The sequence below is a fragment of the Oryctolagus cuniculus genome, chromosome 17 (assembly GCF_964237555.1).
Source record: "Oryctolagus cuniculus chromosome 17, mOryCun1.1, whole genome shotgun sequence".
NCBI classification, from domain to species: Eukaryota; Metazoa; Chordata; class Mammalia; order Lagomorpha; family Leporidae; genus Oryctolagus; species Oryctolagus cuniculus.
This window is the reverse complement of record NC_091448.1, coordinates 14,759,796-14,776,099: the sequence shown is the minus strand read 5'-3', so window position 1 is coordinate 14,776,099 and position 16,304 is coordinate 14,759,796. Positions and strand designations below refer to the sequence as shown.

The 16,304-nt window shown below is 55.0% G+C and overlaps 2 protein-coding genes across 11 annotated transcripts in view; one reads left to right on the top strand and one right to left on the bottom strand.

Annotated features, from left to right (window-relative positions):
- Positions 1-371: 371 nt before the first annotated feature.
- LOC100357092 (proline-rich protein 29) lies at positions 372-16,119 on the top strand. Of its 4 annotated transcripts, XM_070060489.1 has the most exons (6): positions 372-466; positions 708-783; positions 922-1,028; positions 2,047-2,270; positions 2,393-2,463; positions 2,646-5,007. In XM_070060489.1, exons 1-6 carry the CDS (start codon positions 407-409, stop codon positions 2,672-2,674), a joined length of 567 nt encoding a protein of 188 aa, XP_069916590.1. In that variant the 5' UTR covers positions 372-406; the 3' UTR covers positions 2,675-5,007. The 4 variants fall into 4 exon arrangements, with proteins under 4 accessions (XP_069916590.1, XP_069916587.1, XP_069916588.1 ...); XM_070060486.1 differs by having other exon boundaries at positions 708-1,028; XM_070060487.1 differs by lacking the exons at positions 2,393-2,463; positions 2,646-5,007 and adding an exon at positions 15,785-16,119 and having other exon boundaries at positions 708-1,028.
- ICAM2 (intercellular adhesion molecule 2) overlaps positions 3,432-16,304 on the bottom strand; it is a 30,225-nt gene continuing 17,352 nt past the window's right edge. For 5 of the 7 annotated variants that reach the window (XM_008271705.4, XM_070060482.1, XM_070060483.1 and 2 more), the window contains 4 exons: positions 7,642-7,746; positions 5,775-6,041; positions 4,330-4,650; positions 3,432-3,751 (listed from right to left, as the gene is read on the bottom strand). In XM_008271705.4, coding sequence (XP_008269927.1) covers positions 3,564-3,751; positions 4,330-4,650; positions 5,775-6,041; positions 7,642-7,702 — 837 coding nt within the window. In that variant the 5' untranslated portion in view covers positions 7,703-7,746 and the 3' untranslated portion in view covers positions 3,432-3,563. Of the gene's footprint in view, positions 3,752-4,329; positions 4,651-5,774; positions 6,042-7,641; positions 7,747-7,876; positions 7,907-16,304 lie in introns of those variants that run through there. The other 2 variants (XM_070060484.1, XM_051825833.1) reach the window with 2 other exon arrangements.

Below are 16,304 nucleotides of genomic sequence, written 5' to 3'. Positions count from 1 at the left end.
CAGAAACCACTCTGCCCGTGGACGCCTCTCGGCAAGGAGCGGGTCCCGGGCCCCCCTCACCTACACATTCTCCACTCGCGCTGAGCCCACGGGCTGAGGTCAGGCTCCACGACTCAGAAACCAAACCTCTCTAGCCAATCGGTCATTCACTCAGCAAACGCGGGCCCCGCTGGGGACGAGCAGGGGCCACAGGTGCAGGCAGGTGTGCGCCAGATGCCCGGGGAGCCCCGCCCCATGGGTAGAGACGGACATTGGGGACCCGGCGGCCCGGGAGGAGAGGAGGGTTGGAGTACGACCTGGACCCATGCCTGGGGCACCAGGGGCCAGGACAGGCACCGCGCCTGCGTGGCAGGAGCACTAGGCGTCGCCAGTGTAGCCGGGGTAACCCGACCCAGCACTGCGGGCCATGGCCTCCGGGGCCGGCGGGAGCTGGGGTCGCACCACGGCACCGGGTGCTGCCCCGACGGTGAGGGCTGCGCTGGGCGGGACGGCAGAGTTGGGGGCGGCCTGTGCAGGGGCTGCACCCTGGGAGAAATGGTGGGGAGGGGGTGAGGAGAGACCCTAGACAGAGGAAAAGACCTGGGGCGGGAAAGGCAGAGCCGGGCGCCTGCGGGGTTGGGGCACCTTGCGCCGGCGGGGTGGGGGGTTGGAGGTGGCGGTCCACCCGACCCCTTCGCCGCCGGCTGAGTCCCCCCCGCCCGCCCCAGCCCTGGGTGACCGTCGTGCAGCCCCCGCCGTGGGCCGCCCCGCCGCAGCCGCCGCAGCCGGGCCGCGTGAAGGAAGGTGAGACTCCGGTCACTCCCCCGCCCTCCTTGGCCCGCACATTCTCTCGCAGTCCTCGCGCACGGCTGGTGGGGTCGCGCAGGGTGGCGGGGAGGGGAGACCGCGCGCAGACCCGGTGTCTCGCTGAATCCCGCCCAGGGCTGCTGGAGCTGCTGCTGTTGCAGAACGCGCAGGTGCACCAGCTGCTGCTCTGCCGCCTGGCCGAGGGGGCGCTGGACTCCGCGCCCGCCTCACCCGGCCCGCAGGTGCGTGGCGGTGTGGCCAGCGAGGCCGCCCACCTGGGGCCCCGGTAGTGAGATGCATGGGGGTCATCCCTGGAGGAAAAGGAGCAGGAAGCCAGCCCACACCTTGCTGCCTGGGCCTGCTGTGTGCCAGGCCCGGTGGCGGTCTCCAGGGGCCCAGGAGAGGGCGCCCTTGCCCCCAAATCCAGACCACCGGGGATTGGATTTCAAGGAGGTTCCCTGCAGGGCACCCCAGCTGGACTTGAGGCCCTGGGAGCGCAGGCACATTGGACCTGGGTCCCGCACCAGCAGGTCGTAGGTGCCAGGGCTGTGCCTGACGCTTACTGAGGTGTTCGCTGGGCAAGTGATGGATACAGGACTGGCTGAACAGAGAGGCACGGGGCTGTGACTGGCATGAGTGGCACAAAATGCAAATGCACAGCTGGCTGTGGGCTGAGGTCAGGTGCTGTGCAGGGGAACGGGTGGTCTTGGAGCCTGCCTGGACAGCCAGGGAGGATGCTGACCCTTGGAGGAGCTGAGGCATGTGTCCACCATCCTGGCGGAGGGGTGAGGGAGATTCTAAGGCTGAGCCAACCCTGGGTGTCCTGAGAGACTGGAAGAAAGGAGGCTTGGGGGACAGAAGAGACAGGGGTTCAAGGTGGTGCTGCTGGGGCCCCTCACACCCTCAGGGGCCCTTGGGATGAGCAGCCCACCTCACTGATGGGGCCTAGGTGGTCCAGGGCCGGGTGAGGCCAAGGGCAGCTGGGTGGACTCCCAGCCCCAGTGCTGCAGTCACCTCTGGTCCCCCCCCCCCCCCCCCCCCGGCCCTGCTCTGCCACTGACTGGCTGGGTGGCCTCAGGCAAGTCGCTCCACCCTGACCCTGTGTTCCTGTCTGCAAGAGGGAGCAAATGTCTCCTGGCGCCTTTCACGCTGCTGTGGATGCACAGGTCCATCTGGAGAAAGTAGTTTAGGGAGCAGGACAGAGCGGTGGGAGGAGCCTGAGCCCGTCTGTCTCCCCTCCCTGGTGTGCACACTCCCCAGGGCTTCCCAGAGGCTCAGCAGGGAGAGCTGGAGGAGGAGGAGCTGGGCGCCCAGGACCAAAGGCCTCTGGTGTTCCACCACCACTACCTGCCCTGCCCACTGCCCTCTCTGGGCCCCCTGCCAGCCTGGCCAGCCCCTCTCCTGCCCCCTCCGCCACATCAGCACCACTGGCAGGATGCACCCAGGATTCAGCACCGTCCTCCTGCCTCCAGGAAGAGGGAGGGGTAAGTGAGGCTGCGTGGAAGGGGTCTGGGTGTGGCCAGGTTCCCACTCTGGGGCTGGAGGGGGAAACCCCAGAGGCCAGCCCTGGGCCTTTGATGGGGGTCTTTCTTTTCTGCCATCTCAGGAGAGCCGTGCCTCCACCCCCGCCCCCCAGTGCCACAGGGACTGTGGGCGCAGATGTACCTCCAGCTTCAGGTGGGAAGCAGGCCACAAATCCGGGGCCTGTGGGTAGTCGGGGCAGGAGGGCCATGTATCCTGGGGTGGGGTAGGGGGCCTCCTGCCATTGCTGCTGCGGGCAATGGGCCTGCCCCTCCCCTTTTCCTCCTCGGGGTCCAGTGAGGCGAGAGGGAGTCACAATTCGCGCGCTGTCTCCCCAGACTACTACGATGCTGAGAGCCTACTCTGAGGAGCGAGACACCCAGGGCCTCGCCTGTGTCGTCCTGCTGCCCCTTGTCGCCTGCTGACTGCACCCATGGCTGGCCGCCCTCCCTACCTCTCCGCCCCTGCCAGGCCTCTGCTCCTGCTGGCTCAGGCCCCCACCCCACTGAGTTCTGCAGGAGCTCCCTAGAGCCCCGTGCAGGGCCTGGAAACCACGGATGCCCAACTCTGCCCACTGCTGCCCGCCTGACCAGGAGAGGCCTGGGCACCAGAGCTTCGGCCCTTCCCCCAGTCCCCAGCCTGGGATGACAGGAGCTCGGGCCGGGATGTCTCCTTTTGGCCCAAGGATGGAGTCAGGGCTGCTTCTGTTACCCTGGGTCTCTGAGGACCCCCACAGGAGACAGATGGGCCCAGGGTGAGGGAAAGGCCGAACTGGGATGAGCCCTGAAGCTGAGCCAGTTCCCTTGGGGCCCCTCAGTGCAGGAAGCAGTCTTGGTTGGCTAAAAGGAGAGTCGGAGCCGGGTCCTTCTCCCACTAGAAGTGGCTGAGGTCTGCAGACCACGTGGGAACACAGTGCCCCCTCTGCCCCACTGGGCTTGGGGTTTCTCCACCCTCCCCAAGTAGGAATTGGCCAGATAGCATGTGTGTCTGCGGCCTGGGCCAGTCTGTCAGGGGCTGCCCTGGGAGCTGGGAGCAGGTGCGGAGGGATGCATCTGGGGACAGCAGTCTGTGCCTGCCTTCCCAGCTGCTGAGTTATCCCAGGAGCAGACATGGAAGACACAGGGTTGAGTCCAGGTGTTTGTATTCAGGTTAGAAAAGGGAGTTTCCCCAAGTCTTTTGCTGCTGGTCACAGTCCTTCCACCTCCCCGAGGATGGCCCCTGAGTTCCAGTGGTGCCACAGCAGGGCCTTGCGCTGCTCATGCAGGCTGTGCCCGGAAGGCCCGGGGCAGCCTTCTCCAAGCAGCTCGCACCCCATAGGTGCCTGTGCGCCTCTGGCGCCAGTGCTGACCAAAGACAAAGCAGAGCAGGACGGATGTCACGAACAAGAAGAGCAGGACCGACACGACCGTGATGATGATGACCATCTGGTTGTCCGGCATGGGCTCTGGGGACGAAGGGCAGTGGTCTTAGGAGAGCTCTGGGCGCAGGAGCCAGGGCCCCAGGAGGGCCCCCCATCATCACCTGGCACCCACTCATTCATCCTGCAGTCGTCTGAGTTGCAGAGATGAGTGACACATGGTGTCTGCTCCCAAAGTGTTAGTTAGGACCAGCCTGACCTGGGTAAGTCTAGGAGAGGCCCCCTACCAGCAGCCCCTGGGACCAGCACGGCGTAGGCCAAGCCCCTCCTTGGACAGAGCTGTATGAGCTCTGTGCTACGTTCCCTGAAGGCCAGGAGTACCACGGCTCTCCAGAGTCACAGGAGAGCAGAGCTCTGGGGACCTTGTCATTGAAGTGCAAGGCCAAGGCCAGAGACAGCAGGTGGACTTGGTCACACAGCTCACTAATGGCCAAGCAACAAGTCGAGCTCTGCCAGCCTCTGGAATGCTCCAGGTTAAGTGTAGGGTCCTGGGTGCTTGTATCCCATGCTGGCTCGGGGGGAGGAGGGGCTCTGGTTTTGTGTTTCCCCGGGAGGCTGAAAGCAAGTGCCCTATATGGAACCCCACTGTCCTGAGGCCCCCTCACCATAGATCTCCAGCATCTGGGGCTCTGAGACCCAGTGAAAGACGCCCCCGCCGCGAGACCGCAAGTCCAGCTGGGCCAGGCAGGAGAAATTGTGCTTCCTGTCCTCCAGGTGAGCTGTGCTGCTGAGTGTGGCCGTGGCCTCCTGGGGCACAGCTGCTCTTCCCTCAAAGGTCTGGTTGTGCAGGGTCTTGTTGCCATGGAGCAGGATGAGGGTGAGGCTCTCCAGGGGCTCCACAGCAGGCACCCTGCACTCAATGGTGAAGGAATTGCCCACGGCCACCCACGTGGGCTGCAGCTTCAGCACAACCTGCTCTGGAGGTTCTGCAGGGGACAAGGGAAGAGGGTCTGGTCAAGATACGGGTGGCTGTCCCAGGGGCCCCACCTGGCCAGGGCTATGCCATTGCCACAGCTTCTGGGCCCCTGGATGGGTGTGCGGAGGAGGGACTGGACTGGGGCCTAGCCTGCTGGAGTAAGAAGAGAGGCAGAAGTAAGCGGTTCAGGTGAAGGACATACTGGGAGGAGGTTTTCCTAGACTAGACAGGAAGGAGGCAGTCAGGTGTCTATAAAAGGCCCAGGAATCGAATGGTCAGCTGGAAAGATGTAAACAATTGGGTCTGTATCCATCCCTTCCAGAAATGAAATACAAATTTCGAAAAGTAAACAGCTGGATAATTAAGTGGAGAGACTTAGAAGGTAGCGCTCATTGGAACGAGGTCAGGAACTGCGAGGTTCCTTGCAGAGGAGGCGGGGGCTGGAGTCAGACCCCCTGGCTCCTGCAGGAGCAGGTTCATGACCACCATGGTTTCCTCACTATTAAGTAGGGCCCCCGAAAGCACACTTTGAACTAGTGCCTCTCACCTCCCGGCCTCCCCAACCCCAGGATCATCTGGGGTCTCGGAGACCTTTCTGTTGGGTTCAACCACAGGGGTTGGCGGGGGGTGAGGGGGGAGGACCCAAGCACAGCTTTGGAGCCAGAGTGTTGGGAGAATCCTGGCCTTTCTGAATGGCTTTTACGGCTCCTGGGCACATATTTGCCATCAGTCTGTCCATTGGGGGAAGACAGATACTTGGAGGGAGTCCTTGACCTTCTCTTCCTGCAGCCAAGGGGCCGCTGGGGAGCAGGCCCAGTGCTCGTCGTGCACGTGGGTTGCTCCTGTGATGGAGCAGCGGGGAGAAACTAGGAATGCTGCATTGGGAAACGACTCTTGAGTCTGTGTGAACTTTGGTTCCATTTCCCTCCTGAGAGCAGGACTCAAAAGCTGGGTGGCCTGCTTCTAAGATAGCGGCGAGCCTGACGCACCCAATCAAGGTAAGGAGTGGATTCCGAGCCATTGGCCCGGCCCTGCTCCTTGTCACCCAGAAGCTCATGGAGGAGCACACCCTGGAGATGTGCAGCAGAGCCAGGCCCTGCTGGGGGAGAGGGACCCCGTGGCGCAGCCACTCACGGTACACGATGATGCTGAGATGCTTTGACTGATGCTTCCCGGCACAAAGAAAGTAGCATTGGAGGTCCGTGTCCTCGGAGACGTTGGAGATCAAGTACCGCTTCCACTGGGGCTGCGAGTCCAGCAGGGTCTTGGTCAGGGTGGTCTCCAGGCCCCCCATCTCCGGCTGGGTGCAGCTAGTGCTGCAGTTGACTTCCCAGGACCCCCTGGGCTCGACCACCAGCCTCTCTGGCCACATGCGCACTTCGAACGTCTCCTCACCAGACCCTGGCACACAAGATATACTGGGCAGGGGCGTCCCCACTTCTCTGCCAGGGGAGCAGTCGGGATCAAGGTCGGGAACCTGAGCAGGGCCCTGGATGCCCTCTGCTCCCTTCCCTGGGCAGGCCGAGGGCCTCATGGGGAGACCTCCCAGCCTCGGGACAGTCCTTCCTCCAGCCGGTCAGACCCATCAGCTCCAGGGCAGTCTTGTACTCATTTGCATCTCCATGAAGATGAGTATCTTCTCTCACCTCACTGAGGATGGACATGAACTCTGTGTACTCTGAGCTCCTGGGACTCTGGGTTTAACCCCTCCCTCCTTGCTTCCTTTTCTTCCCTAAGCACGCTTGGAGCACTTGTACCAGGCACGGTGCTAGGCTCTGAGGAGCCAGCAGTGCTGGGGGGAGGCAGCAGTGAGCCAAGCAGAGCCAACCCCGCCCTGGGTACACGTTCTGGTGCACGAGACCACCACAGACAACAAGTGGATTGCCCAGCCTGTGGGACAGGGTGGGTTGTGTGTGTGTGGGGGGCAGCTGAGGGTGTCATTCTAGACAGTGTGGCTGGCAAAGGCCTCACCTGTACGGTGACATCAGGAAGGGGCTGGCGAGCCCCGTAGAATGTCCTGAGGGAAGAGAACTGCTAGTGTGAAGACCCTGGGCTGGGAGTGGGCTCTGTGTGTTTGGAGCAAGGAGATCAGGCTGGTTGGCTCTCGGGGGGGGGGGGGGGGCACAGTGAGGAGACCAGAAAAGTAGTGGACCTCCGGAAACTGTCCTGGTGGACTAACGATTCCTACTCACACCGGGGCTCCTTAATCTTTTTGGAGCTTCCAGAGAGCGGGACCAGGCTTTGTACATGTAGGAAGTATCTGATGCCCGCCTCCACCCAGCAACGACCAGAAAGGTGCTAGATCCCACCCTGTGTCTGGGGTCCCCCCACCCGCATGTCCCCACACAGCCCTCAGCTGGCGACATGTAAGGAAGTGACAGGGAGGGGGTTTTGCAGGCAGATAGCCTGGAATTGAATCCAGAATTGGCCATGTACTGTCCCTGTGGCCTTGGATAAAGTGCCTTCTCTCCCGAGCCCCTCTGCCTTCCTCATGGCAAACAGACTGGTGCGGCTTTCCCTTGGGGCTCAGCAAGACAGCCCGGCGGGCGGTCTGAGAAGGGCGCCGTTTTCCTTTTCAGGCCCCTGGCCCACTGACAGGGGTTTCATTTTTGCTCTGACCACAGCCAGAAGCTGGTTCCTCTGCTGCCCCCTGCTGTCCCCAGGCCCCTTCTAAAGACCCGCTGGGTGCATGCCCTCCTCTTCACATGAACCCTGCGTCTCTGCAGCTCCCCAGGCCCCACCCAGCCACCGTTCATCCTCCATGACCACGTCTTCCCTTAGAAATAGCACCGTGGAGTCTGTTCCACTTGGTGTCCACAAGGCCCATGGGGACAGGAAGCAGGCCTGCACAGCATCCTGTATCCATGGTGGACTGGCCCCATTTTCAAAGCCTCAGCAATGGTGGGGCCCCGACCTCCCTCCCCACTGAAGCCAGAGAAGCGGGGCAGCCTGTACCCCAGGCCACATGTGCCACGTTAGGAACCCTGGGGCTCCGGCTCACCTGGGCAGCAGAGCAGGGCGAGGACGGCCACAAGCAGGCCCGAGCAACCAAAAGGAGACATCTCAGGTGGCGTCCACAGGCTCCCAGGGAATGGCCGAGGGCTGCCTGGAGGGAGACAAAGGGCACAGGTCAGGGAGTGGCGGTCTGGAGCCACGGCCTATAATCCCCGCCTTTTGCGAGCTGATGACCACATTTCCTCTCATTATCTGAGCAGCCTTTGGGAAGCCACACGCACCAGCCAGCTCCCAGCCTCCGGGCCTCCAAGAATCCAGGCAGAGGAAGCTGGAAAGCAGCTGATAAGCAGGGGCGTGTCCTAGTCCTCCTGCCTGCTCCCTGTGCAGGGAACACAGCAAGTGATGGATGCACGCACAAAGGCAAGCATGTGTATGCGCGTGAGTAACACATTTGCACATGGGATTGCAGAGTGCTGTGGGTACACAGATGACAATGAGGCCTGCAGGCTGCAGATCCAGGGACCCTCAAATTCCACAGGACACAATGTCGGGTCCCCTCCAGGAAGAAAATATCCAAAGTCAGGACACACAATCCACTAGCCAAAGGGGCAGGGGCCTGGGCTTTTCTAAGGAAACCAGGGCAGGAATTTGAGATTCTCCTGCTAAATGCCCAACTCAGGTCTGTGTAACCCTTAACAACCCACTTCATTTTCAACCTAAACCTGTCCCTTACACAGCTGATTCAGGGTGACCATGAGGCTCAGAGCCTCGGGGAATGAATCACACATTGGTCCCCAGCAATCCGGGCACACAAGAACATTGGGGGGTTGGCCTGATAGTGCCAACCCCTATATATACTGTTTTTTCCTATACCTGCATACCTACGATGAAGTTCAGTTTCTAAATCAGACACAGTAAGAGATTAACACCATCGACTAACAACAAGCTAGCACAGTTGTAATAATATACTGTATTGAAATCCACATGACTGTGGTCTCTCAATCGCAATGGGGCAGGTAACATATACAGCAAGAAGACACTGGGCAAATGGATGATCACGTCTTGAGCAGGACACAGCAGGATGGACAAGGGTTTACCATGCTACTCAGAATGGCACCCAATTTCAAATTTATTTCTAGAATTCTCGACTAGTATGTTTCGACCTCGGCTGACTACAGGTCACAAAGCTGCAGAAACCAATGCTGTAGGTACGTGGGACTGCTGTAGTTCCTCCCCTAGCTCTGTGAAGTACACACGGTTATTGTCCTCATCCCACAGATGGGGAAACCGAGGCCCAGAAAGAGAGGTCACATATCCCAGTAAAGAGTGAAGTCACTGGGGCTGAGGGCCAGGTCTGGTGACCCAGGGCGGGAGCAAGTGAGGGATGGTTCAGGGTTGGGCTCCCCAGAAACCCTCAGGAGGGAAATGCTGGATAGGAGAAGGCAGAGCAAATTTCTAGGGCCTGCCTGCCATAAGGGAGTGGCGGACGGTGGCTGATCCATGCTTGGAGAGTTCCAAACACCCGGGAGCACACTCGGCAGGGCCTAGGCCTGGTGCCTTCTCCAGAGGTGTCCAGATGACCTGTCTGCCGCCCACAGGTGCTGCCCAGCATGCACAGGCCCCAGCTCCTGCCTCACTGCTTCCTCCCGTGATCCCTCCCACCCCTCCTGGGCAGGCAGCCATCCCTTTGCTGCAGTCTAACAGCTTATACATCATCTTCCACCTCGTCAACCAGGAGGGCAGAAGCCGAGTCTTGGGCATGCCACATCCACCTGGTGTGGGACGCTGGCAGGCACACAGCCAGTGCTGCCTAACTGCTGGGTTGGTAGTGGGGGGTGGGTGGATGGATCAGTGAGTGAATGAAAGCAATGACTAGCGCTGGTGAACAACCCAAAAAAGCTGGGTGAAGTCCTGTCCTTAGGTCCTAAATGGACCAATTGCTTTTGTCTGCCCAGCATAGCTTTTCCTTCTACTGCTGGTCCCTGCCTATCTGCCCCAGGCCAGGAGACTGGACTCACAACATAAAAGAGGCCAACGATGCTTCATGGCTGGGCAGTGGGAGCTGGGCCTGGGGCCTCCTGAATCAGAGCTGATAGGAACATGTCCCTCCCTTTTTGGGCCTGACATAGGTGCACATGGCCCACCAAGCAGCAGCTGGGGAGGACAACCATGTAACCCAAGCTAGAAGGGGATCAGAACCATGGTGGGCGGATGGCTAGCTGTGGGTGAGGGGTGGACTTGATGGGTGGTAGGCTGGGTTAAGCAGCTAGAGATGATTCTGACCATTCAGCACCACAGGGTCCACTTGTATGTGGAATCTACAAAGGTGGAACTCATGGCAGTAGAGGGTAAAATGGGGGTCACCAGGACTGGGGCAGGGGAGGGGAGATGTTGATCAAAAGTCAGAAAATCTCAGACAAGGGGAGTAAGTCCTAGAGACACAAGGCACAGCGTGGTCACTACAGTTAACAGCATTGTAGTGCATACTTGAGAACTGCTAAGACAGCAGGCTTTAAATCTTCACACCACAAAAGCAAATGACAACGAGGTTATGCATATGTTAATTAGCCAGTTAGTCATTCTTATGTATGTCAAAACATCATATAGATATAAATATGCATATCATTTTGATTTGTCAGTTAATAGATGCTACACGAGCACGGTAAAATTTCAAGGAAGACAAGTATATACAGCAAGTATATAAATTCTAAAGCATTAGAAAGGGTTAAAATGTTTTGAAATAGGGACAGGTGTTGGGAGTGCTGGTTGGAGTCTTGGCTGCTCTGCTTCCAACTTTTCCTGGGAAAAGTTAAGGTGCCTGGGAAAAGAGGCAGAAAATGGTCCAAGTACTTGGGCCACTGCCACTTGTGTAGACCAGGATGGAGCTCTGGCCTGGCTTTGGCTGGCCTGGCCCCAGCTGTTCTGCTGTGGACATTTGTGTAGTGAAGCAGCAGTTGGAGGATATATCTCTTTTGTAGCTCTGCCTTTCAAATTAAAAAAAATCTTTTAAAAAATAATATACGGGGCGCCGGATTCTGTCCCGGTTGCCCCTCTTCCAGGCCAGCTCTCTGCTGTGGCCAGGGAGTGCAGTGGAGGATGGCCCAAGTGCTTGGGCCCTGCACCCCATGGGAGACCAGGATAAGTACCTGGCTCCTGCCATCGGATCAGCGCGATGCACCGGCCGCAGCGGCCATTGGAGGGTGAACCAATGACAAAGGAAGACCTTTCTGTCTCTCTCTCTCACTGTCCACTCTGCCTGTCAAAAAAATAAAAAATAATAATAATATAAAAACAACTCTCTATCAGTTAAAAAAAGTAAATAAGGAGGGGAGGGGGCCGGTGCTGTGGTGTAGTGGGTAAAGCCACTGCCTACAGGGATGGCATCCCATATGGGCGCCGGTTCAAGACCTGGCTGCTCCACTTCTGATCCAGCTCTCTGCTGTGGCCTGGGAAAGCAGTAGAAGATGGCCCAAGTCCTTGGGACCCTGTACCTGTGTGGGAGACCTGGAAGAAACTCCTGGCTCCTGGCTTCAGGTTGGCCCAGCTCCAGCTGTTGCAGCCAACTGGGAAGTGAACCAGCAGATGGAAGACCTCTCTCCCTCCCTCCCTACCTCCCTCCCTCTCTCTCTCTCTCACTTTCTCCCTCTCTGCCTCTCCTTCTCTCTCTGTGTTACTCTTTCAAATAAATAAATAAATAAATCTTTTTAAAAAGTAAATAAGGAGGAAAGCATAGAAAAAGAAGGGTAATGTAAATCTTTAATAAGATGGTACTAAGAAGTCCAAATTGGGGATTGGCACTATGGCGTAGTAGGTTAAGCATTCCATAGGGGTGCTGGTTCGAGCCCTGGCTGTTCCACTTCTGATCTAGCTCCCTGCTGATATCCTGGGAAAGCAACAGGAGATGGCCCAAGTGTTTGGACTCCTGCACCTGCATGGGAGAGCTGGAAGAAGCCTCTGGTTCCTGGCTTTGGATAGGCCTATCTCTGGCCATTGCAGCTGTTTGGGGAGTGAGCTAGAGGATGGAAGACCTCTCTCTCTCTCTCTCTCTCTCTCTCTCTCTCTCTCTCTGTAACTATGCCTCTCAAGTAAATAAATAAATCTTTAAAAAAAAAAAAGAAGTCCAAATTGAATGCTCACAACAAAGATGAAAGGAGTTAATTACAGTTTATTGATAAAGATTATCAGGTTAGGCCGGTGCCGCGGCTCACTAGGCTAATCCTCCGCCTTGCGGCGCCAGCACACCAGGTTCTAATCCTGGTTGGGTCGCCGGATTCTGTCCGGTTGCCTCTCTTCCAGGCCAGCTCTCTGCTGTGGCCAGGGAGTGCAGTGGAGGATGGCCCAAGTGCTTGGCCCTGCACCTCATGGGAGACCAGGAGAAGTACCTGGCTCCTGCCATCGGATCAGCGCGGTGCACCGGCCGCAGCATGCCGGCCGCGGCGGCCATTGGAGGGTGAACCAACGGCAAAGGAAGACCTTTCTCTCTGTCTCTCTCTCTCACTGTCCACTCTGCCTGTCAAAAAATAAATAAATAAAAAATAAAAAGATGATCAGGTTAGAGTTTTAAAACATCAAACACTCAGCTGTGTAGTTTATAAGAGACACATCTAATACATTATGGTATGGAACTGATTGAAAATCCAAGGATGAAAAAGATATAAGCAAACACTAACCAAAGAAAGTTTGCAAAGCCATAATCCTATCGGACAAAGAGGGCTTTTATGACAGAAATGTATATTAGTGATAGTTGAGTGCCTCGATTAAGTGGTTAATTCACCAGCAAGTTATAGTAGCTCTAAACTTTTTTTTCCCCAAAGATTTATTTATTTGAGAGGCAGAGTTAGAGAGAGAGAGGGAGAGGCAGAAAGAGAGAGAGAGATCTTCCATCCACTCCCCATATGGCCACAATGGCTAGAACTGGGCCAACCCGAAGCCAGAAGCCAGAAGCTTCTTCCGGGTCTCTCATATGGGTGCAGGGGCCATCTGCTGTTTTTCCAGGCACATTAGCAGGGAGCTTGTTCAGAAGTAGAGGAGCCAGGACTAGAACTGGCACCTATATGGGATGCTGGCACTGAGGCGGAGGCTTAACCTACTATGCCACAGCACCAACCCCAGTAGCTCTAAACTTGTGAGTATCTAGCTTGAAATAAATGCATAGAAGTATGGCGCCAGCGCTGTGGTGCAGTTGGTTAAAGCCCCAGTCTTCAGTGCCAGCATCACATATGGGCACTGGTTCGAGTCCTGGCTGCTCCTCTTCAGGTCTAGCTCTCTGCTATGGCCTGGGAAAGCAGTAGAAGATGGCCCAAGTCCTTGGGCCCCTGCACCCATGAGGGAGACCTGGAAGAAGCTCCTGGCTCCTGGCTTCAGATCAGCTCAGCTCTGGCCATTGCAGTCATCTGGGGAGTGAACCAGCAGAATGGAAGACTTCTCTCTCTCTGTCTCTACCTCTCTCTGTAGCTCTTTCAAATAAATAAAATAATTTTTTTTTAAAAGAAATACATAGAGGTAAAATCACCATCACAAGAAGTGCTTTTTTTTAAAAAAAATATATTTAAAAGGCAGAGAGAGAGAGAGAGAGAGAGAGAGAGATCTCATCCTCTGGTACATTCCTCTCAAATGCCCACAGTAGTTAGTCCTGGGACAGGCTGAAGCCAAGAGCCCAGACCTTAATCCAAGTCTCCCACATGGGTGGCAAAGACCCAAGTACTTGAGCCATCATCTGCTGTCTCCCCAGAATGTGCACTAGCAGGAAAATGGAGCAGAAAGTGGAGAAGCTGGGGCTGGTGCTGTGGCATAGCAGGTTAAGCTCCTGCCTGCAGCACCGATATCCTATATGGGTTCAATTCCTGGCTGCTCCACTTCTTTTTTTTTTTTTTTTTTTTTTAAGATTTTTATTTATTTATTTGAAAGTCAGAGTTACACAGAGAAAGGAGAGGCAGAGAAAGAGAAAGTCTTCCATCTGCTGGCTCACTCCCCAGAATGGCAGCAATGGCCAGGCTGCTCCACTACTATGGCCTGAGAAAGCAGCAGCAGTGACCCAAGTGCTTGTACCCCTGCACCCACGTGGGAAACCCAGATGAAGCTTCTGGCTCCTGGCTTTGGCCTGGCCCAGTCCTGGATGTTGGCAGCCATTTAGAGAGTGAACCAGCAGATGGAAGATCTCTCTCTCTCTCTGTCTCCCTTTCTCTCTGTAATTCTGACTTTCAAATAAATAAATCAATCTTAAAAAAAATGTGGAGAAGTAGGGACTGAAAACAGGCACTCTGATATGAAATGCAGGGATCCCAAACAGCATCCCTGCTGCTGTGCCAAACATGTTCTCCCAACAGGAGACATTAACATGTTTATCTCAGTTATAAACATGACACAGAAAAAAATCAAGGAATGAACAGAAGAGCTGAAATACAAAGCTTGGTCTGGGGGCTGGCACTGTGGTACCTCAGGTTAACACCCTGGCCTGAAGTGCCGGCATCCCATATGGGCACTGGTTTGAGACCCGGCTGCTCCACTTCTGATCCAACTCTCTGCTATGGCCTGGGAAGATGGCCCAAGTCCTTGGGCCCTTGCACCTGTGTGGGACACCCAAAAGAAGCTCCTGGCTCCCAGCTTCAGATTGATGCAGCTCCAGCCATTGCAGCCAATTGAGGAGTGAACCATTGGATGGAAGACCTCTCCCTCTTTCTCTCTGCCTCTCCTCTCTCTGTGTAACTCTTTCAAATAAATAAATAAATCTTTAAAAAAATTGGATTGTTTATTAAAAAAAAATTTTGGTCTGTACCCATAGTTAGAGAACATACAATCTTTAAAAAGATGTTTTAAAATCCCCATATGTTTGATAATTTTAAAACATACCCTAAAGAACCAAAAAACAATCCATAAACACACACTTATAAATTCTCAAAATTGAGTGATAATGAAAATATCACATTAAATTTGTGAGATACAGCAAAAGTCATGTTTAGAGATACTGACAGCCTTGAATGCTTATGTTAGAAGAGAATCCTGAAATAAGTGGCCAAGCAGTAAATCAAGTCAAACCAAACATGACACAACAGGGAGTAAAGATAAGAGCAGGAACCAGTCAAACAGAAAACAAAAACATAGCAGAGAGACTCACTCAAACCAATGTTAGTTCTTTGGGAAAAAAACAAACAAACAAAACAAAACTAATACAAAAGGCAAGTCTGGTGAAATCTATTTATGAGCAAAGAGAAGGCACAAACATTATTGGGGATGAAAACTGCTGGATGGTGAAATGACATTGTCACAGACACATGGCTATCTTTTGTGTTCAGCTGTTAGCCCAAACCCTCCCAAGCAGCACTGCTGTCTTAGGAGTTCTGCCTTAGTCCATGCTGTCTATAGAAGCCCCGAGCCTGTACGAGAACCTGCTCTCTGTAGTGTGTCCCTCTCCAGTTTGTCTCTGAATAAATATGTTCTGGCTGTTGAGTTTGTGGTCTGTCTCCTCTTTGTCTTGCTCATCTAACCCTGCAAAAATCGGAATGTAACTGCAAGATACAGACTCTACAGATTCATAGACAGAAAGTAGAATGGTGTTGCCAGGGCCTGGGGGAGGGGAAACAGGAAGCTGTTGTTTAAGACGCAAGGAGTTTCAGTTTCAGGGGGCCAGACAAGGTGAGTGAATCAATGCATCCGACCTGCATATTTGATGTGTGTTTTACAACAACTGAAAATAAAGAATGTCATTTATGCTGTAAACTATGAAACAATGTAGACCCTATCTTAGAAAAATATAACCTATTGGCTGGTGCCGTGGCTCAATAGGCTAATCCTCTGCCTGTGGCGCCGGCACTCTGTGTTCTAGTCCTGGTCGGGGCACTGGATTCTGTCCTGGTTGCCCCTCTTCCAGGCCAGCTCTCTGCTATGGCCTGGGAGTGCAGTGGAGGATGGCCCAAGTGCTTGGGCCCTGCACCCCATGGGAGACCAGGAGAAGCACCTGGCTCCTGGTTTCGGATCAGTGCGATGCGCTAGCCACGGCAGCCATTAGAGGGTGAACCAACAGCAAAAGGAAGAACTTTCTCTCTGTCTCTCTCACTGTCCACTCTGTCAAAAAAAAAAAAAAATATATATATATATGTACATATATATATATATATAACCTATCAAACTGCAGAAATAAAAAGCCTAAATGGTTCTCTAAATGGAATCAGTAATTTAAAATCTTCCTACAGCAGCCAGTGCTGTGGCACAGTGGGTTAAAGCCCTGGCCTGAAGCGCCGGCATCCCATATGGGCGCCAGTTCCAGTCCCGGCTGCTCCTCTTCCAATCCAGCTCTCTGCTATGACCTGGGATAGCAGTAGAAATCCTTGAGCCCCTGCACCCACGTGGGAGACCCGGAAGAAGCTCCCGGCTCCAGGCTTCGGATCGGCAGAGCTCCAGCTGTTGCAGCCATCTGGGGAGTGAACCAGCGGATGGAAGACCTCTCTCTCTGTCTCTACCTCCCTCTCTCTGTATATCTTTCAAATAAATAAAATAAATCTTTTAAAAAAATCTTCCCAACAGAAAATATCAGGTCGTGATGATTTTGCTAAACTTTACATAAGAATAATTGTCACTTAATAAAATCTCTGAGAATGCAGTAACACCCTCTACCTCATCCTACATCCCAGGGGGCTGATGAGATCTAACAACCACATGAGATAAGTATCGTCTCATTCATGAATAGAAATGACACCATTGTAAGAAAAAATG

Coding starts and splice junctions, on each gene's coding strand:
- LOC100357092 (XM_070060486.1), top strand. CDS start 407: ATGGCCTCCGGGGCCGGCGGGAGCTGGGGTCGCACCACGGCACCGGGT. Junction 1,029..2,046: donor CCGCCTCACCCGGCCCGCAG/GTGCGTGGCGGT, acceptor CACACTCCCCAG/GGCTTCCCAGAGGCTCAGCA. Junction 2,271..2,392: donor GCCTCCAGGAAGAGGGAGGG/GTAAGTGAGGCT, acceptor CTGCCATCTCAG/GAGAGCCGTGCCTCCACCCC.